Source organism: Polyodon spathula, chromosome 7 (genome assembly GCF_017654505.1).
Source record: "Polyodon spathula isolate WHYD16114869_AA chromosome 7, ASM1765450v1, whole genome shotgun sequence".
Lineage (NCBI taxonomy): Eukaryota > Metazoa > Chordata > Actinopteri > Acipenseriformes > Polyodontidae > Polyodon > Polyodon spathula.
In genome coordinates this window covers 55368295-55390406 of record NC_054540.1, presented here as the reverse complement: position 1 = coordinate 55390406, position 22112 = coordinate 55368295, and the positions used below count along the sequence as shown (strand labels likewise).

At 40.7% G+C, this 22112-nt stretch overlaps 1 protein-coding gene across 4 annotated transcripts in view; it reads right to left on the bottom strand.

The window, feature by feature from the left end:
- Positions 1–19793, bottom strand: part of LOC121318860 (fibroblast growth factor 13) — a 91504-nt gene extending 71711 nt beyond the window's left edge. The window contains exons 1-2 of one of the 4 annotated variants that reach the window (XM_041255988.1): positions 19602–19793; positions 16706–16893 (exon numbers count right to left, since the gene is read on the bottom strand). In XM_041255988.1, coding sequence (XP_041111922.1) covers positions 16706–16754 — 49 coding nt within the window. In that variant the 5' untranslated portion in view covers positions 16755–16893; positions 19602–19793. Of the gene's footprint in view, positions 1–16705; positions 16894–17406; positions 17853–19601 lie in introns of those variants that run through there. The other 3 variants (XM_041255987.1, XM_041255993.1, XM_041255992.1) reach the window with 3 other exon arrangements.
- Positions 19794–22112: the final 2319 nt, after the last annotated feature.

The following is a 22112-nucleotide window of genomic DNA, read 5'->3' as shown; positions in this document are numbered from 1 at the left end:
TTATTTATTTATTTATATTGATTAACCTTTCATATCAGCTGTGAAATGATGTAGTTGTCACAGCAGCAGTGTTAAATTAGATTTGAGCAACAACAACTCTTATGATATTTTTTAATACGCTTGACATTTAGAAGACTGAGCTTTTATGAACATTTTTTTGCAGAGTCGTCAGCAAAATACATCATTAAAGCAATTATTCTTTTGCGGTTCACTGCTATTATGAAAGAAATAACAAAACAGTGAATTATGAGGGTTGGAAACAAGAAAGAGGTCTTATACAACTACCCCAGCCTAAACACGAGCAGCTTGTGTAATAGCGCTTTCTTTCAATCGAGAATAAATAAATTAGTTCAGTGAGTGCCCAAAGTGTTTGGAAGCCGATTGAAAGCTAATTTCCCTGTTATCTGGGGCTTATGCCCTTTGGTTAAACCTTACTCTGGGATTTGTATTTCTTTGTCGTGTTTAATCAGAGGTAACACCTTGCTCAGGACTACAATCCCACAATGCACAGTAGAGATGGCGTTTCTGAGGAAACTAGAGAAAGCGAGAAACAAAATCGTAACATAAGGGTAAAAGAAAGGCGAGACAAATAATGGCTTATAAAATTATAAAATAGTTTGATCACGAGAGGGTGTATATTAAATAACACTGTCAGGTTATTGATTGATATTCAACAAGTATGTGAACAAGGGAAGCCGAGGAGCAATTAACACATTTTCTTCCATTTAAGTAATAGCTAACAAATTCAAATGATAGAGTTTTGGCCCACCTCTGGTCTATACACCCCAGGGAGGCAGGCTCATGCAATACCAGCAGGACATTGAGAGAGTGTGGGAGCATCGCATTGCCACCGGCAGTGCAGGGAGCCTGTGCAGGATACAGAAGGGAGATGCCATGCCTGGCACTCTCTCAATCAGCCCTGAGGTGAAGGCACACAGCTGATCTTAGTATTTGCATATTTGTTCAGTGTGCAAGTGTCTTTCAATGAAGGACATAATCTATCAATTAATCTATATGTGTCAATGGGAAATTAAGTGTAGGTGAAGAGAGAATTCAAGTAGCGTAATAAAATAGGTTACCTAGCAAAGAGAAATGAAGATACCAAACATCTTCTATGACAGACGAAGGTCTTGACAAAGTATCTTCAAAAGCAGCACTGATTTTGAAGGCCAATGAAGACGATAGTATAAATGGGCACAAGAGAGATATACAGCAGAGATGTTTCTACAGAATGAGATAATATAGTTGCACGCAGGACCCAAAGACAATCTTCTGTTCCTAAAACGGACATCGTCCTCAGCCTAATCCACTATTCCGGGAGAACATTTTGAATAATAATAATAATAATAATAATCTTTCTGTTTTCCGTTGAGCCGTCTGTACAGTTTTCAATAGGATTGTGTCCCTCACCCCAAGGCGTGGGGGGGGGTACGAGGAATGAGAGAGGACGTGGAGGGGGTAAGAAGAATGAGAGAGGGCAGGGAGGGGGGAGAAGGATAGTGAGAGGAAGAAAACAGGATGATAGGGATAGAAAAGTACAAAGAGAGGGTGTGATGGAGTCAAAACCTCTCACATGTTCAGTGTTTATTTGTGTGAATAACTGGTAGCTGTACCTGTTTTTTTTAATCCACTTTCAGATTCCACAGTCTACAGTAAATGCACATCATTTATTTCACCAACTACACTAGTAACAGTATAGTTTGTTTTTGGTTGTAATGTGTGTCTTATCTGAACCCAAGTAATCATTTTGAGCCTTGGTGAGCTTTTCATTTCCACAAGAGAATGTGGCTGGAATGAAGAAAACTGAGGCCTCTGGTGGCTAGTGAAATGAATCAACCTGCCTGCAGAATGGTTATAAAAGGCTGCAGCCAGACTAGAAGTGGAACGAAGGAGTGCACTCAGATACTAGGGTGCCTGCAAGACTTTTGCTGTAAAAGGCATGTTTGTGAAGAGCCTGCTATTCTGCGACTGTTCTTTCTGTGCTTTTGTTTAACCTCTGTTGATTTAGTGGCTCTTTAATATAAGCGCGTGCCCTGAGCTTAAATTGTTTGTTTGTGTGCTGCCTGCCTGCCTGGGCCCCGCCCCCTCACTGGGGGAGGGGAGGGGTGCTAATGTTGGTGTTCTGGAAAACACTGGGGGAGGTCTGGGGTTTCAAAGTGGGTGTAGTTGATTCCTAAAATAACATTTCAAAATGACAACCAGAACTCTCTGTGCACTCACACACAGACAGACAGTAAGAAAAAGCATCCCTTCAATTTTATGTAACTGCCAATGTAAACTAATAACAGAAGCTAGTGTTTCATCTTCTTCTAAAACTACCAAGATAATTACAGATTTATAAATAGATTGTTGCTGAGGGAAATATATGAATTCTCAAGTGTTTCTTAAAATCCTTGAAATGGACAAAGATCTGTAAGATTGAAACATGTTTTACTGAGATATTTTCTGTAGTGCTGGATCTAATCAGTTTAGGGTTTAAATAAAGTCCATTAAACATTCTAAGCATTAACACAAAACACTGTATCTGTAATGTAGCTCTAAGGGCCAAGGTGTCTTTGTATATCAGACATCTCATCTTGGGAATTTATTGCATTCGAACACAAAAACAAACACGAACACCTTTTTAAATCACACGTAAATATTTATTTAAAATCTGACCAGACTTGCAAATCCTGTAAATACTGACTATGCCCAGGGTTCTGTGCTGGTTATATGAATACATTTGACACTTGAAACAAGAGAAAACGAGCTTTGATCAGCGATCCTGGTACGACTGAGCGCTCCCAAGCAGTAGAGTTTAACCACTTTTGCGTTTGAAACAAAAAGAGCAAAAAAAAAAAAAAACAACTGGAAACAACCAGCATCCCTCCTCCTCCCCCTCTCCTTTAGTCTGCCAGTGCCAGCAGTTTAATGTATTGTTTTGTGCATCGGGCTGGAGCAGGAGTCATCAATTCTTGAAGAAGCAGAGTAATTTAACCTTATTCAAAAGGGGGGAGGGGATAAGTTACAAGTCAGAATGGATGATTCTAGGATTCAAGGTTTTGTGTGGATATTGCCGGGAAGGTGGCTGCTGGTGCTGTAAAAAAAGTAATTCAGGTCAGGTCATTTACAGCCGTGCTGCAGCAAGCGTGCAATACAGTTACTACTGATTAATCCAAGCATGTCATTTTCTAATCTCTGCCAAGGAAGAGTGAAAACCCAATGCAAAAAACTAAAAGCTCGAATTTAAAAACCATCAGGAAACAAAAGACTGAAACCACCCGTCTGCACAAACGCCGACAGAATTTCAATGCGTTTTTCATGAATCACCTCCGAGTTGTGTTAGCTCATAAAAATACAATGTCGCTTTCTTCTTTATTGCTTATTTAAAGGCTGAAATCAAGGCCAGTCCCCCTAGTGGTTAAAACAAGGAGCCTCATGTTGGTTTTTCAATTGACTGAGCCTCTAGTTCCTGCACCCTGTGGATTTACAGCGATGGGAGTTACAGAGCTGTATGCGGTAGAGAACGTTTGCTGCCGTTGTTTTAACAATTTAAACTGATGGAAGATATTGAATGTTCGACACGTGGGCATCATGTTCTTCCATTCCGCAGTGCTGTATCAAGACACCAGTACACCTCTACGCTAGAAATACAAGAAAACAATGACCTTTGTCTAACGCCTATGTGTGTATAGGACTGATACTGCTACAGAAGGGAACCCGGTTATGTAGAACTCATGAGATATAATCACAGTCTCAAGTTGAATTCCCTCAGTGCTTGTTTGTGGCCTCTCATCAAACCCACTGATGGACGATCACCAAGGACCCAGAGCGACGATTCATCACTCTTAACAAACATCATGAACTGGAGTTGTGCAGTCAGCTTCCAAGCGCACTAATTGTGGGTTTTTTTCTACTCTTCTTTTTTTCTACTTAATGAAGGTAAAACTTTACTAGGAAATCATCATGTTTGTAATCAAACGAAGTAGTTCTGAGCTCTTTTACTTCCATACGGAGTTTTAAAAAAAAAATATGATCACATGTTTTTATTGGGAATAATAGAAAAATACAACAAAACCTCCAATTTTCCTTTTTTTCCCCCTCTCTCACCCTCCCCTCCCACCCTCCCCTCCCTCTCCCCCGGCCACTACCCCTCTCCCTCCCACAACCCCCCACAAGGACCTAAATTAATCTGGATTTAACAAAGGCTTATTAAGATCTGCTTTACTTTTCTAGGCTTGGATCGTCTTCCCCTGGCACCAATGATCCAAGCGGTAGAAAGGTCTAAGTAAATAATATCAAGGAATGTAAAGATCCATTGGCACCAGGGAAGCGTGCGTGGCAGCTGCCAACTGAAAGAGTTTAATATTTTTGTAATGCTCTACTTGGCAGGAATTGTGAGCCTTCTACTGTTTCTGTATTGGTATATTGTTTTGGAGTGAGGTCAAAGTCTCCATATTCCTTTTTTTTAGAGGAATACCCTTACATTTCCTGTAGCCCCCCTCCCACACACACTGCCCGGGTTCATGCGTGTTTCTGCTATGGAGAAGAATAACTCTCTCTACCTGCCTACTGCAGCCTTCAGAGCACACCTGACACAGCAGGCCTCTTGCTAACACCCACTGCACCTGAATAATATATCCTCCTCACTGCTTATTCAGCACAACCGAACCAGAGAAACAGACAGAGGTCAGTCAGTCGGGAGGTATTCGTAGCACTCTCCCCATGCAAAACTACAAAGCTCTGGAAAAACAATACCATCACAATAAAAGCCCCAATGCCCTAACTCCCTCTCTGGAGAGCCACATTCTACAGCACAACTTGCTGCCCTGGACTGCCAGAGACACCCTGCGATTTTACAAGGGCTACGTTGATGCTGGAAGTGCTAATGAACAGCAGACACACTTCGTCCCTCTAGAGGCGCAGTTTGTTCCTCTTCAAGGAGCATGGCATTTATTTTGAAAAGCTTTGGCTTGCTTTCATGTTTATATATACACACACTGTAATATATATATGGCTCAACATAAACAGCTCTGAAAGCCTGTTGGCACTCTGCATGTGTGTCCAGGTGTCCCTGCTTCTGCTCCCCCCTGTGGAACCTGCCAATAACACAACAGCCTCACGGGGAGCCCCCCCACACTGCTGTGTGACTTATTTAATATCATTACTCGAACTACATTGAAACGTGGAAAAATATCCCAGTCGATCTTGATCAGTCGATCAGTCGGACGCCGTTAAGTTGGCTATATTTACTGCACAGGTCTTGATCTCTCACATCTTAACAGGGCTAGATATTTTACAAAATACTATTGTAGCCGACTGCTTCGCTCAGCCGATTACCTTTTCAAAATAGAACTGCGATTGTTTTGATGCACAAGCTTCCAAACCCAAAGGGTGTGGACTTCAATGCTTAATTCAGTTTGGTCTAATAAATCAAAATGTCTATTTATTTATTTTTAGATTGAGGCAAAAAAAAAAAAAAAGTTCCTTTTCATGTTTCTCCGAGTCTATGGCCATCTTGTGGATTTTGTGACAGCTTCTTCAGTAAATATCCAGTACAACAGTCACAGCTGCTTGAACTCAGACAGCGAGGCAGTTCTCCAGTCACAAACGAATATCTTTGAAGTCAACACTTGTTCATTGTTTGCATTACTGTTGATAACACTGACTGATCCATAGAAAAGAAACGCCAAACGCGAGGCTTTTGGACACATCACAGGCTATTAAAATGTCTGGAACAGCATTGGAACAGCAAATGAAATCTTATGTGGGTTGCATTTTATAACACATTAGAACATTGCGTCACACTGAGTGTTTTTTTTAGTACTGTTATATTCTATAGTAGATTCAATAACTTCATATAACAACTGTACAAAGTGTGATCAATAGTCAGAGCCAGGCAACAGATGGCAGTGCAGCGTACCAATTACCTCACGTAATTACCTGAAGAAGAGTTGTGTCCTAGCAAGGTCACCAAGAGGTCAGACCAAGTTTCCTTTCCCTGGCTAATTAGTTTACGAGCCACAATGTTTCTTTTTTCGCCCTTCATCAAATCATTTAGCCAAAGTAGACAGCACAGCATGTTGCTTAGCATAACATGGCTGAGCGATTCTAAAAATAACACACAGCGGTTTTCAAGAGCCTCTATTGCTGTGGATACATCTCATTATGCAAATGATTTTCTCAGCCTGGGAAACACAGCAGAACGAGAGATGCTCACCACTCCAGACTGTGTTAAATTAGCTTGCAGGGTCAGAGAAGAGAACCTGCTATATTTAGAATAATCCTCTTTCATAAAACAGGGTCTAAGGGCTCCCTAGGGATACATAAAGTAGGCTGATTGTTATACTGAAGAAGAAATATGTTGAAAACGTACTATTCTTGTTGAAAACTCTTGGGCGAAATGCAACTTTGAATACACTTTGTGCAGAGCTGGCACGTCACAGGCGGTAAGCATTCCCACAATGCATTGCACGTTACACCTTTTATGAACAATAACCTGGCGGCGGCAATCACTTTGCTTGGGAAAGAATATGAATATTACAAAATAATACAAGCAATAGCAATCAAGTTAGAGTGCATGGTTGTTTGTGCTGGTTTACAGTGCCATGCCCTCCTCAGTAAAATCCAGCAAACTGTAGCAAGTCCCTCCACTCCCCAGGTTTCCAAACTGCTCATGCTTTAATCACATTCAGATTTAAATCAGCTTGCAATCGCAACTCCCAGTGGAATGCGTATATAGTATATCTATGCACTAAATGCATGTCAATGTTTAATTAGCCTTGTCTGGCAGTCTTGTTTGAAGGAATGCCAAGTGTCGACGGTACACATTAAAGTTCGCTTTTCTTTCGCTGGAAATAGTATCGCCTGACATGCAGGTTAGGAGTCAGCGCAATTCTAAAAATGAAATGCAATAGCTTCTTACAGCCCTCAACCGGCTCAGACTGAAACAAGCCCAGCTTGCTAATACAATGTCCTGGTGGCAAAGTGGGAACAGGTTAGTAAACCGACTTCGTCAGCGCAACAACATCATCTGAAGTTTCCAAAGAAGTCAAGTTGCTCACAGGTCAGGAAAGGAACTGAAATGTCACATGTCAAGCTAGCAACCCCCCTCCAGTAATATTCTTCACAGTGGAGACAGCTTCGTTTCAATTGAATCCACTGAGTTATTCACACTCTCTGTGCCCTGTAGTGACCGCTCATTTTGCTTTGCTCATGTAGTTAAGCAATGACCACAGCAGCATACGAATGACCACTGAGAAGGACATTACAAATAAACGAAAAAATCTGAGATTTACGCGTATTCGAACTTATAAAAGATTGCCCTGTGTTTGGTGATGAAAGTCTGTTGCAGATTTTACTGACCTCTTCAGGTCAGATGTGGTACTGGGATATCATCCCTATAAACAATTCTGTTTTGTAGAGCTCTTAAAAAGACAGCCACTGGCAATTACAGTCAAATTCCTCAGCGAGTGGAAAATCCTAACCCTAGCCGATCAGAGGCCAGGACCTCGGAACTCAACACATTCTGTTACACCACTCCTCAGCGCCAAAAGCCAGCGACGCAGCAGAATGGGTAGAGCTGTCAGTGTCGACCAGCGAGAGACTATTTATAACTACACAGCCTTCGGAGGGGTCGCTTCCAAAATGAAATCCCATCACATGTCAAAACAGTCATCCTACGGGACGTGTAATTACCAAAAGTACATATTCCACTGTCGATTGTCACATGTAAACAGCACTGCCTGTCAGTAACTTTAAGACCACAAGGACAAAATCCATCAAAGAGGCAGCAGAAAGCAAACCTGTTTTCACGGCTGTATCTTTGGCATTCACAGCCATGGATTTCTTTTATCTTTAAGAGTATGTTATTAAATTATGAATTACTCAGAACCTATTTCCCTGTCTTCTTGCAATCTCTCGTTACCTTTCACTGACTCGGCACATAAGACTTGATAATGCTGTGTGCACGAATCAGGGCAATTTACACTACCCTACCAGTCAAGAGCACTGCTGGAATACACAGCAAATTACACATGGGAGTCATGCAACAAACGAAAATGCACAAACAAATGGATTATCAACTCCACGAATGAAGCCTGAAAACTACGTGAGAGGCTGCGATTGTCATTAGAGTTTTCAGTGTCATTTTTAGAAGGATGGCTCTTTGAGAAATGCTTCGTGTTATCCTCATGTCTTCCCACCAGACTGACAGGTAGAGTATTTTTTTCATTCCAATCATGACAGCTTTGTTTTGCAGTCTCGCCTCTTTCAGGGATTAAAACACAACAAGGGAAGCAGAGCCCAGTCTAACAGCATCTAAACAATGAAGCACACATGCACTCAGAAGAACTCTAAACCTCATGAAAATATAGGGCTGTAACAATCGAAATGAAACAGCAGCAAGTGTGAGATCAGGGATGCAGATCACATCATTCAGCTTGTATTTATTGACTCACTAAATAATACCTTGAAATGGGAAGGAAGTGATGAGATCTGCTACTGCTTATGCCCACAGCAGCAAACACTACACTGTTATTATCAATTTGATACCGCAGTGTAAATTTACATTGATGCACAAAGGCATGTGTTAGTAATACATCTCTGACCCATTTAATGGATTGTTTTGCAGTGCCTGAAAGAGCACGTGGTCCAAGATATTCACATGTTTTGACATTTGCTTGTTCATGTGTTATTATTATTATTATTTTTTATTTTTATTTATTTTTTAATTACTTAATTTGAATACGCTACCTCAGACTCTCAGGATGCATGAGCGATTTCAAATATAATTTGATCAAATACCACACAGTGCCTTGTTTGTGGTGTGGCATGAAAAATACAATGATACACTCTGTTTTTACTTGATCCTGTGTGGACTGCTATTTAAACACATCCACAGGACTGAGCTCTATATGAAATGGATTTTCCTCTCACATGGTTTAACCAGTTACTCAGAAAACTACAGTAGGCTCTTGCCAATCCAAACAAGTAAGGAGCGTCTAGACAACTGATATATTCGGATCTATGATTGGAATCAGCACTTTAATACAAATCTATTGTATAGCCTTTGTTTTATTTATTTATTATAAATTTAGTTGTCGCCAATTTTGTACCCCGGTTTTTCTCCCCAGTTTGGTATGCACAAATATTATCTGTATCCTTGGCTCACCGCTTGCAAACCCCCCCCCCCCCCGCTGACTCGGGGAACGGAGGCTGGAGCACGCATCCTCCGAAAGGTGCTCGTGCCAATCCATCATTTTACACACTGCGGATCCACAGCGAGGCCCCCAGACCTATAGTGCTGGAGGACAACACAGATCTGGAGGCTCCACTGCAGAACCACAGGCGCCCTGTCGGCCACAGGAGTCGCTGCTGCACGGTGAGCCGTGGATTCCCCTGCCGACCTTTGCCCTACCTACCCAGGCAGCACTCGGCCAATTGTGCGCTGTCCCCTAGGAACTCCTGGTCATGGTTGGCTGTGACATAGCCTGGACTTGAACGTGCGATCCCCAGGCTATAGGGCACATCCGCGTGGAGCGCCTTTGCTGGATGGGCCACTCGGGAGCCCCCTTGTTTTATTTTTTTAATTCTTTTTTTTTTTTTTTTTTAACAAAACACAGACAGAATTTGAATTATGATGGTTCAGACCATGGGTCGGTTTGGACGACTGGGGCTAGTCTAGAGTACATTTGAAACATATTATTGCATAGAACCTTGTCTTTACAGAACAATGGTTTGCCTGCAAAACTGTTTTTTTTTTTTCAGTTCTGTACATCTGAGGTTCAGAGAGATGGGGAACAACAGCTAGAAAGGCAGACGCCCAGAGTGGCTTGTTTAGGTTTTGGCTTGATTTAGCCTTGAATGATCTCAGCTTTATACACAGGAACCTTCGTTATATACAATACACACATACATACACCCAAGCCCCAGTGTTATGTTCAGAAAGATTAAGCCTGCATTAGTCAGCTTTCTCTAAATACAGATCTGCCTAAAGTAGAAAGTGGTAGTTTGTTTTCTAGTCTGGTTTTACCAGCATAGCGTGCAAAGGACGCATGCCAGGAAGAATTTCAGACGGTTAAGAACCGAACTGCACAAAACTCTCAGTGAAGGGAAATCCTCGTTAACTTCTTGTTTTAAACAGAAGCAGGAGCTGTAACCCTCTTAAAGATTCCTGAGTAGCTCACTCCTTCCCTCCCTGCCTTGAACTGCTAAAGACCAGGCACTTCTCGATCAGACCCGCGTGATCCAACGAGCTTCCAGCGCTTCCTGCTCGAGAGGCTACAGGAAGGGTACTTCAGGGTTACCGGTGCTCCCAAACAATTACACATCCAGGTATTTAGGGTTTATCACATGCAGTGCCATCGCAGGGGAAAGCTGCCAGTGTGTTAGTGAGATGAGATAGGGGAGATCAGGCACCCCTGTTAGCCCTGATGGGAGTGTGTCTCTGTGTCGCCAGTCCATTTGTAATTTGTTGATTTCTCTTTCACGCTTTAAAATAAGTACCCGCTTATGAATGAATAAAGCTTGATTGAGGGTTTAATGGTAAATGTGGCATGTGTCATTAACAGATTATACGTGAGCCGATGGTAGAATGATGTTTTCTTATTTGGACAAACTTGTGGTTAGAAGCATTACGCAATGGTACTTCACTAGAGTGCGCATTAGAAACAATGCAGCCCTATTAGGAAAGCACAGTATTTTTTGCAAGTATGTTGCGATACCACTACAGATTTCATTAAGCAATACACTTATAATACAATACATATATATATATATATATATATATATATATATATATATATACATACGTACACACACATACATACACACACACAGCATGTACTGAATTTCCAAAAGGACACAAGTTTGCTCTTCATCTGTAAATCAATGGCCACAAACTGTATTTGCATACTGTTTGCAAATCATTTGCAGAGAATGCCTGCAGAATATTGAATTTGCATGTTTCATTGCATTTAAAAATATCCACAAAAGTAAAGTTTCCAAAGTTGCTAGTACGATATAATGTGGAAACATTTGCAAAGATCGTCTGACTCTACTTGTGAATCGCAGTCCTAGTGGATCAATTCTGTACAAAGATCAGAGAATCATTTCAAAGAAATTCCAAAGAAGTTCCTATTTAGCAGTGTGAAGGACAGAAGAATAGCCATGCACATAATGAGAGGGGGTGGGGCAAAGCCCTGCACATAGAGGGGGCGGGGCAAAACTGTGCACATACTGAGAGAGGGCGGGGCAAAGCCCTGCACATAGAGGGGGCGGGGCAAAACTGTGCACATTAGAGGGGGCGGGGCAAAGCCCTGCACATAATGAGGGGGCGGGGTAAAAGCTGTGCACATAATGAGAGGGGGCGGGGCAAAGCCCTGCATGTTGTGCTTGTTTAGCATGGGTGAATGTATTGTTATGATTTCAGATGTATTGTATTATTATTATTTAAAAGGAAATGTATTGTTTGGGAACATGTGACGTTATTATTGTATGATTTAAATGTATTTTTTGTCTATTTAAAAAAATAAGTTTTAATTTGCATGGCTGACAGTCAATTTGTCTGTATATTTCCTTTTAAATAATAATACAATACATTTGAAATCAAAGCAATACATTCACCCGTGCTAAACAAGCACAACACATTTATTTACATGCAGGGCTTTGCCCCACCTCCTCATTATGCACAGGGCTTTGCCCCGCCCCGTCTCATTATGCACAGGGCTTTGCCCCGCCCTGTCTCATTATGTGCAGGGCTTTTCTTCTGCCCTGCCACAAGCAACAACACAGCTGACCAGGTTTCTTTATTCCAGTTTACATTCACAAATTGGAAGTTGGATTCCAAGCTGCAAACTTGAACAACTGCAGGTTATGAGCAATCATTTACAGTAAAGAATCGCACAGCACTGTGTCACTGGACTGTCACCTTGTGCAATGACACTAACATAACCAAGAGAACAGATGACCCCCCTTAAAGATAACCACCCTTCAGGGAAATGAAAAGCCGATTTATGTCACTGCAAGAAACTCCAGCGATGACTGGAAAGCACTGGCTTGAAGAAGGACAGACCTGGCTGCTGGGTTTACAGCCCACTGACTCTTGCAATGAAATGCAGTGAAATCTGTAGCTGTGCTCGTTTCTTTATAAACCAGCTGGGCATTACATTAATCTGCATGAAACCAGTAAATGTGGGTTCCAGCACACGTGAAGCCACCAGGGCTAGTCCATGCTATCTCAAGCGACCAAAGTCTTTAGAGTAAACTGTGAAGGCATGTAACTGAATCATATTACAGTACTTTTAGTGCCTGTTAAGGTAATTACAATCGCTGAACTTAAAGACAAAAAAAAATCACTGAACTTTTTGTGTAAAGCGAGTATTTGGCTTCATTAGAACTCTTGGAAACATGTTTAGGTATGCCTGATGCCCCAGGGTGTATCTATTAACCTTACCTTCTGCAACACTGGGTTGATTTCAGAAATAAGAAATACAACACCAATAAAAAACAGAGCAAAATGTTATTTCTCACCTCTCACAACCTGGGCAGAGTGTTCCTACTGGGTACTTCGTGTACTCAGAGATTAGACATGTCTGAGAGCTGCACCGAGGCTATATCGAGGCTTTAAACTTCAGAGTTTTAAAGTCACCAGGCTGTGATGACTAACAGCAAGTGCTGTAGAAAATGTATTTAAACAACACGAGGAATACCTTAATTAAGACAACTTTCATATTCCATACCTTACCACACTGCACTGAAGGAGACGTCAAACCACTGGAGCCCCACTGACAGGACAGGCTCACCCCATTCTGAAATATTGAGACAGGGACCCTATTTCACTAATCTTTTTTATTCAGCATTTAAATGGCACAGTTTCAAACAGGGCTCCAGTCAATGCATTATTAGATAATGTCAAACTGTGAACAAGCTATTTATCATGCTAGATGGGGGTGTTTAACGAGGGCACTTGTTACCAAAGAACAAGTCGGTGATCCCTGGTGAATTAATTGCTTTCTAAACCAAACAGAGAACTGCAATTACTTTAACAAAGATGAACAGCTCTCTCTCTCCCTGAGCCTCGCTCTCCCAATCTGTTCCCCTTTGTCTTGAAAAACCCCATCTGCTGTCTATTTGTCGCATCACCTTTGTTAAGAGATAAGACTTGCACCTTTTGTTTTCTAAAAAAAACAACAACCAGGCTGCCGCAAACAGGGCAGGAAGACAAAAACATTTGTAACCGCTACGAATATCCAATTCTGTGTTATGAAAAACAAGGTATCCAAAAAACCACCTGTTCAAATAATAAAATCAAATAATAATTCAAATGTTCTTAAATGGCCTGTCTGCTAGGCTGACACATACAAATGTACAACTACCTTTGAACAAGCATTGTGGTTATTACAACTGTGTATACAGCTTCCATTCAACTTGTATTAGAACAACAATAGGCATATATAAATACTGGACGCAGTGGGGAAAAACACACACACACAGGTCTGAAGGAAAAACTGTTTGGATTCGGTGCCAGGGAGCACTGGCCCATTTCAACCAGTTTGTGCAGTATAATAGGAATATTGCCCTTCACTTTACTTCCCATGGAAACCATATCAACATTACAGTCTTAGTGCTTCAATCTCAACTAGCCAGCACGCTGTAACTCTGCTCAGAAGTACTCAGCATGTCATTTTGCAGGTTGGAGTGCTATTTCTGCATGTATTTATCAGGGTTAAGCATGATTCTTTTACAGTGCTGTATCATAAATTTCTGTGATTGATTCATCATGCCAGCCATGAATTAAATGAGTCTTATTTTACTGGGCTATGCTCACGAGATACTCCAGTAACATGTATAAGGAACGGAACAGAACAAAGCTGAGAGACAGACATCCTTAATAAAAGCTATAATGTGTTTTTTTTGCTGGAGATTATTAATCCCAAAGTATTTTAATGAGATATAAATTCCCATCTTTCGTGCCTTGTTCTTGTTTTTGTTGTTTAAAGAAAGGTCAGATATAATTGTCTCCCACACAGCAAGTCTGTTCTCATTATGACCGGTGTAGCAACGAAGACATTTAGAACCCTAATGTTTCTGTTAGTAGATCAGGTTTGACAATGTTAAAAAAAAAAGGGCAGCGATTATTAATTTCAGTATTAAACATGATTAAAATACAAATTCAATAATCTTTCTTTGTTGTTTGTTAATGGCAATATTTGTTGTTTTTTTTTTTTGCTCCTAGAACTTGAAGTGCTATTGGTTTAAATAATCATCCCTTCTGATTTTTGCCTTCGGCGCATTTAGATACCAGCGGTGACAACAGACCAGTGAAATTAATCTATTCATGGGCCAGCAGCAAGAGCCGTTCACTTTCAATTGGTCCTCAGCTTACTCCCAGGCTATTGTGAGCATAAAGTGGCAAGTTTCTAATGATGCATTTGAATGAGATCAACCTTTTAAAAAAAACACCTTTATAACGTTTACTCTGTATAAAAATACACATTCTGTTGTTCAGGTTGCCAGAGACAAAGAGGCAGACTTTTACTGTACATACAGGCTGCTTATTGGGGATGAAACATTGGGCAGACAGACAAACAGAAATACAAAAGTAGATAGATAGATAGATAGATAGATAGATAGATAGATAGATAGATAGATAGATAGATAGATAGATATCAATATTTAGTACACGTAGATAGAACATACAGAATACCATTAATGATGGTGGATGGATGGATGAGACAGACAGACTTGTCTACCTTTACACCAATAAGTTGATCCCGTTAAAAAACTACATGTTTTACAGCAAGTCAGTGTTCTACGCTCTGGCAGTCTGCTGTAGCCAGCACTGTACAGGTATATATGGGTGACAGTGCACACTATTTCTGTAGAGCAAGTACACCTATGAGAATCCAGGGGGCCATTTAATGAGCAGCCAGATGCATGACCTTGCTTACAGAAGAGGGCCTGTATCTGAAAAAGATGCCATTTATACTCTTTTGCCACACTATCTTTTATGGGTTTTTTCACTTCTTTTTTTTCCAGCATGTTTGTTTTATGGTGTAGCAATCTCTTTGTAGGAACCTACAGGGTGTTCAATTAACAGCTGGTGTTTAAGGACAACAACCCTCCTCATCCCTAATCTGACCTTTAATAGAAGCTGTAGGTGTCGCTGTAACAAGTTTCATAGTCTATTAATACAATATATTGTTGCGCTTAAGCAAACATGTAGTGCAGATCTGGGGAATACACACAGCGCTGAAACTGGTACCGTCCGAGTCTGCTGTACTGAACGCATGCTTGCCGTTACTTTTACAGGGTGTTGCAATGAAACTTTGTAACATTATCCAGTTCTGTATTACAACGACCAAGGTCAACGCTTTCCCCCTGTGTGTTTACAAACGAGGGTCCCAGTACCCCAGTTAGACTGGAAGACACTCGAATCACATGTTACCAGCTTCCAGATCAGCTTTCAAAAACAAGACACTGTAGAAAGCTATAACCTTAAAGGACGTACAAGATTGCCGCTGCTCTAATAGGGAACAACACTTTGTGTATTGCACCTTTGTAAACACAAACAGGTATGTTATGCGCCACACAGTAGACGGTATTGTATAGTATGTAGGCAACACACATTCAGGGGTAGATGAAAAACAACAGTTAATACAAACATATCATATTGACGTTGAGATTTGCATTACGTATGAAAATACATAATGCAAATCTACTGTAGTTGAATTGAAAGGACCCTTGTGGTTATCATTCCGGATTGCAAAATAATTCCAAGCAATGCGTTCTGATTGAGATGTGCCAACACAAAGAGGCAGAGCATGGAACTGCAGCGCTTTGAGAACTGCAAGAGGTCATGCTGTTGCTCCTATACTGCTAGCGCTCGCACATCAAATGAAACGCTCGCAGACTCCTTTAGCAGCGCTCTCTCGCCTCTTTGTCTCCATGGAAATGGGTAGCTGGTTTACACGAGCACCGTGATTCCATGCAATGCAGAAGCAAATCTAATACTGTAGCTCGAGGTCGTAGGACCCAACTAAATTTGAAACCATAACCACATATACTACCATTGGGCATAGCGCCTTGGCGTGACCGGAATATAGTGAACCGTTTACCCTCTCGACAAACCTAGCTTAGAAAAAAAAAAAAAAACAGATTGCACGGTGCACGCAACAAACCAAATCAATCAATCAATAAAAATAAAAATAAAATAAACAAATGAATATTTCGACAGGATGAAAATGACATCAAATGTTCAGCTGTCCAAGCATTAAAGAGACAGTGTTCCCGTGTCATAATCTGTGTTTCCGAGTTTTATTTTAATTCAGGAGGAAAAAAAAAAGGATGTATTTATAAGCCAAAACTTAAATAAAATCTAAGTTAAAATATATTCGAGTGGACTGTTTACCACATGTGTTTGTTTAATCCAGGTGTACAGGCTACCGTGCGCTTTCCCCTTACGGGGCGGGCGCACATATGCTACTGTATCGGTTGATGCAGTGCTGGCTATAACAGCAGGACAGTATATAGTTTATCAATTCATTGACCTGCTCCCTACACTCGCCAATTTTCTGCACGCCCGTGCGTGTTTCTGAGTCGCCTTCCTGGGCGATGTCCATTAGAGCTGCCTATTCCATTACACCACAAATAGGCTGTAACAGAGACACACGGGGGCACTGTGTCTAAGAGGAGCGTTGTGTAAATGACCAGGTTCCCTGCTTACCCTTTGGAGCATCCTTTTCTTCTTTAGGCTTGGTCACTTTTCCGCTCATAGATCCCAGTTTGGATGTATATTTCCAGAATAAAACTAAAAAAAGCAAATCCTCGATTGGCGTGGAAACGTCTGAATTCTTCTCGGAAATCCTTGACAACCCCCCCCCCGCGTCACCACGGATTCTCAAGACGTGCGCTCTGAAAATTGATTAAAAAAAGAAGAAGAATAAAAAAAGAATATCTTGAATATACGCGGGGAAATAGATGTTGTAATTCCCTTATTGTCTGTATGATTAGATTATCACTTCTGTTAAGTAATGATATTGGGAAGAATTGACATGTCTATTGACTCATTCTGAAAACAAATGACATGCACATAGACCAAGAAAGCGTAGAGAAAAAAAAGTCATGAAATCATGTTTACACAAAACACAAGATTGCGGTTTAACTAGCAACCGATGCATATACAATGTTGCACACTGTTGGCTGTTTAGACAAATAAAACGACGTACATAATGGTTTACCGTGTTGAAATGAGCTCTCACGAAGTCTTTTATAGCACACCCAATCTCAGTACATCTAATGATTATACGTTGCTTTGCACGTCTCGCGTCTTGTTTAAAAATGCTCTTTAAAAAAACCCCAAGAGAATCGCCATTGTAAACAGGAATAAAACTGTTCCATTCTCTCGTGTAAAATGAATTGGCTTACCTTATTCTTTCCAGGTCTACCGGTCTTCAATAGAATAATAAAAAAAAAAGACCTGGCTAAGCTGAATTCAGTTCTTATCCATACAAAAACACGATGCTTTCTGCTGTAGTAAAAAAATAATAAAAATAAAAAGCGCTCCCAACGTGAGCCCGTCGACGTCAGACCAGACGACAGAAATGGAAATGAAATGACTCGGGGGGAGCTCCTTTTTTAGAAGTAGAGTGACAGCACTAGAAAGAGTCCCGCATTCGGGAGCCAGGGTCGTGAAGGTTTAACCTGCATCCAACGACCGTCGCTGTGAAGGGACCCCACACGCACAGCATAAATACCAAACAAGAGCAGGAACCCCGTGTCAACGGGAGCTAAGCACGCAAGGGTACCGTTTCCTTTGTGTATTCCCCTGTAGCTCTCGATGATGCTGCAGGTGCGGAGCGCTCAAGTGCTAAATCATCAGACTCGAATACACGAGTAATAACATTTCATTACGTGATCACGACGGATCCCAGCCATTGCACTGCAGTGTAGACATAAGTGGCTGTTCGGTGTTGAATCGATGAGTCGTGTTTTATATAACATGAATACTTGTGGACTCAATTCAATATTAATTCAATAGGAAATTGTGTATTTTTCCAAGCGTAATTACTTTTAAATTGGCTGATTTTGTTCTAAAACAAAGAAAAGGCAAATGACGCCTAGACTTTATTATATGTCTAAATATTATGTCAAGTTAATTTCGGCGTCAGTCAGACGACTAAATGTACATAAGCAGATAGTTTCATGAAATCAACCACTGAATCAAAAACTGAAAGTTGTTAATGCACGGCTCTTGTATAACCCCTGCGCAGCCGTCAATACAATATCAGCACAGGCTAGAGCCTTATTAACACGTGCCAAGCCTGTACTCCATAGTATTGTGAGTTAATATGTTATCGCATTTAAACAAAGGGGGTTCAATTAACAGTGAATTGCTAATATGTTGATCAATCTAATTTCTAAATTGAGCAACGTTCTACAACAAATGTGCATGTCAATAAATACAATAACGTATCAGTTATTATTGTTATGAATAATAATAATAATAATAATAATAATAATAATAATAATAATAATAATAATAATCAGGAAATGTAATGAAAATGCTTCATTTACTTCATGCACTGCCCTTAAGCCTCAGTTTGACTAGGCTGCGGTTGGATACTCTAACTGATACATTATAAATTACGTTGAAAACAAGGCTCTGCCATCATACAGGCTTGTCTTATAGTGAAACGCCGTCCTGGGATTCAGAGTGTGTGTCCAGCTGCAGCGGGGCTCTGCAATGGAGAAGTACATAGGTATCCTAATGGTCCCAGCAGTTTCTCAACTAAGAATATTTTTCATCATGCAGCAGTGGCTTGAAGTTCTATACAGAATCGTGTTAAACGCTTTGTCTGAATGGCAGGTATTGGGTGCGTCAGCTGGGTTTCGATTTTCTGAGTTTAAATCCAGCTCAATCCACAAAGCATCACATGTTAAAAGACAATGACAACAGAGTAAACGATTCTGCAAAACTCTGAAAATCTCTGAAAGACGTCTCCTACTGTCTGAACCGGGCAGGATGAGAACTTGACGCTATTTGGATAAGTGGGGCAAGCACAGTGGAGCCCAGAAGCAAAGCTAATTAATAGCAGCCCCCTGTCTCGCTGTCCTGTCCCTCGTGGAAATCTGAACCATGACCAGCACCAAGCTTGAGCAGGAAGAATGTATTTGAAAAGTATATACTAGCCTAATGACTTTTATAACTGGGATTAAACGAGTGACACTCCGAGCTTGTATCGTCCTTGGAATCGATCCACCTGCAGCGCCAAGGATCGTAACCACAGAAATAGATTGGCTGAAAAATAAGAATCACTCCAAATTGAAACCGCTGTCAGGCAATATTACTGGTCTAGATTTATCCCCAGTTAAAATTTTAATTCACCCTGTTCGTTCTTCCTAATGTAACATGGCATAATAAGATTAATCAAGGTTTCCTCACGTCTAATTGGAACAGACACCCCAGCCCAGTCATTGTCTGAAGCGGTTTTGTATAGACTGAAAGATCAGACGACTACCGTGCAGAAATCTCCAGAGCACTCCAAACAAAGCGTCGCCGGTAGACAACTGTATACAAATAGAGGTGATCTCTTATAAACATTCCTATTGTCTATACATACCTTTTTAAATGAAGATAATCGAGAGCTTTCGTAATTTAAGGTCACTCAAAAATAATAATAAACGAAAATAAAACCAGAGCAAATAGCGAATTCTTCTTTTGAGACGTGTTTAATCCTCCCTAGTGAGCTGCGTTATACTGAACCACTTCACAACTCCCGTCTACTCGACGTGTCTTCAGGTGCAACGCGGGTTATTGCTTAAAAAAAAGCATCGCATGGGAAACTTGGCTTGTTCTTTACATTATGGAAGAAGGGAGGGACTCGGCACTGCCGCCAACTGATTCACTGCCGTTGAGGGGTCTGACTGTGAGCATGGGGTCACGGATTCTATTCGGAGGCTATTTTTAGGGGGGTATTGGATTCCTTTCAAAGTTTCTCTGCACTCCCAAGACTTCTCCGACTCGCTCTCTATGTACCGCGGGCAGCTGTGTGGATATCAGTTTTCGGATCTGGCCCCACATAAAGAAAAGCAGCGACCTGCAAAACGAGAATCGAGTGAAACTCTGCGTAGTGCCACTGTCAGAATACTGCTCCGTAAGAGAATGCCTTCGTGGCTGCTCGATTTACTGACATCACAGTGCGGGATTAGCAGGATGCAAGTCGCATCCAAATGTAACTAGAGTATTTATTTGGAAGATTGTCAGATTAAACATTTCAGTCCGGTTAGTCGTATGTGTGTATATTTAAACCGGGTATAACTGTCTATCGCTATACTATATATATATATATATATATATATATATATATATATATATATATATATATATATATATATATAGAGAGAGAGAGAGAGAGAGAGAGAGAGAGAGAGAGAGAGAGAGAGTATTCTGTTTATGATACTTTATCCAAACTGCAAATAAAAAAATTAATACATTAAAAAAAAAAAAAAAAAAGCTGCCACTGTCTTTTATAGGTCACACGACTGCTTCTAAAATCAGGATTAAACTGCCCCTTGAGGATGTAAGACATGCCACACAGAGTAATGCTGGGAGCCACGGGGGATAGTTAAACAGACACACCCTGATTTGCATGATGAACTGAGATTCTGAGAGATCTTCTGAGCTACAGGGGATAGTTAAACAGACACACTCTGATTTGCATGATGAACTGAGATTCTGAGAGATCTTCTGAGCCACGGGGATAGTTAAACAGACACACCCTGATTTGCATGATGAACTGAGATTCTGAGAGATCTTCTTCTGAGTGACATGGGTGCTTTAAACTTTAGAGGCACGAGGCCCTTACTGCTTTTAATTATTGGATATTAATAGGCTGCTATTCCCAGTACACAACATTTCATAAGGGCAATTAAAGGTCAGCTGGTATTTTCTTAATAGCTTTCCCTGTTTGCAGAAATATTGCTTGGATTAAATAAATATATAAGAAAAATAATAATTATACTGCACTGCAATGATCAAAAAAATAAAAACAAATTGCATCAACTGGTCTGAACTAATCCCAGGCGTGTGCGTTACTCTCAGTATGAATCTAGTGTTTTAATTAGAAGCGTCCACACCGTGTGCTCCACACATTGATCAACAAGTGTTACTGAAATCCTTAAATCGTGTAAGATCACATTTTATGCGGGTAAGATAACCAGTCTATAGGTTTACAGTATATCAGCAAGACAGCTGATCCTATTACAGACTAAATCAAATCACGTTTTCCTGCTCGATCAAGTCGGATAAAGGAATTGTAATAATGTATATAGCTAGACCTGTTTTCAAATACCATATGCACAATGCTTTCTGATAGCCTGATAATGCTTCACTGTAATGATGTTTCATCCAATCTACCTAACTTACCTTTAGTGATGCAGGAAACTCAGCAATGACCAGCACTGTTTTTTGAGCTGATCAAGCTGGTTAAATATGCTGTTAGAAGAATTGATCATTTTGCTGATTCAAGAAAATAAAAGAAAAACTGTTCATTAGCCCCACACCAGTAATGCAGAACTGTAAAGTTTCTGCAGCTGCTGTGGTTTTCATCTTGCTTTACTGCACTTTATGACATGCTCTTTGCTTATTCCTTGCAATATCTCAGATGCTGGAGTACGCACTTTGCAAAGACTTACCTGCTCTTAAACAAAAGTAGTGATTAAATAGGAAGTGTAGGAATGAAATGGGAGCAGGTTTACAAGTACTTGGGTTCAAGTCTTAGATGTATTGATGATCATGAAATGGACCCAAGCATGTGGAAGTTCATGTAGCATTAAGGGATTGGCAATCAATGTATATATGAGTATCACAGTGACTAGCTTACCAATACATTTCATAAAGCGTACCTGCTCTGCACCTGCACTCTTATATAGGTCACCAGTGCAGTTTTGAAACAGCCACATGTTATAGTAAAGCCATTTAAAGAAATCCATGTTTGAAAAGCATACTTTCAGATAGTGCTGCACTTCCTTGACCAGGGTGATTTAGTCCCCTCCCTTTTTGAACTCTGCTGCTGGCTATTAACCAACCAACTGCTTCCTCGGTTGACTGACATCCTATCAGCCAGGACGCT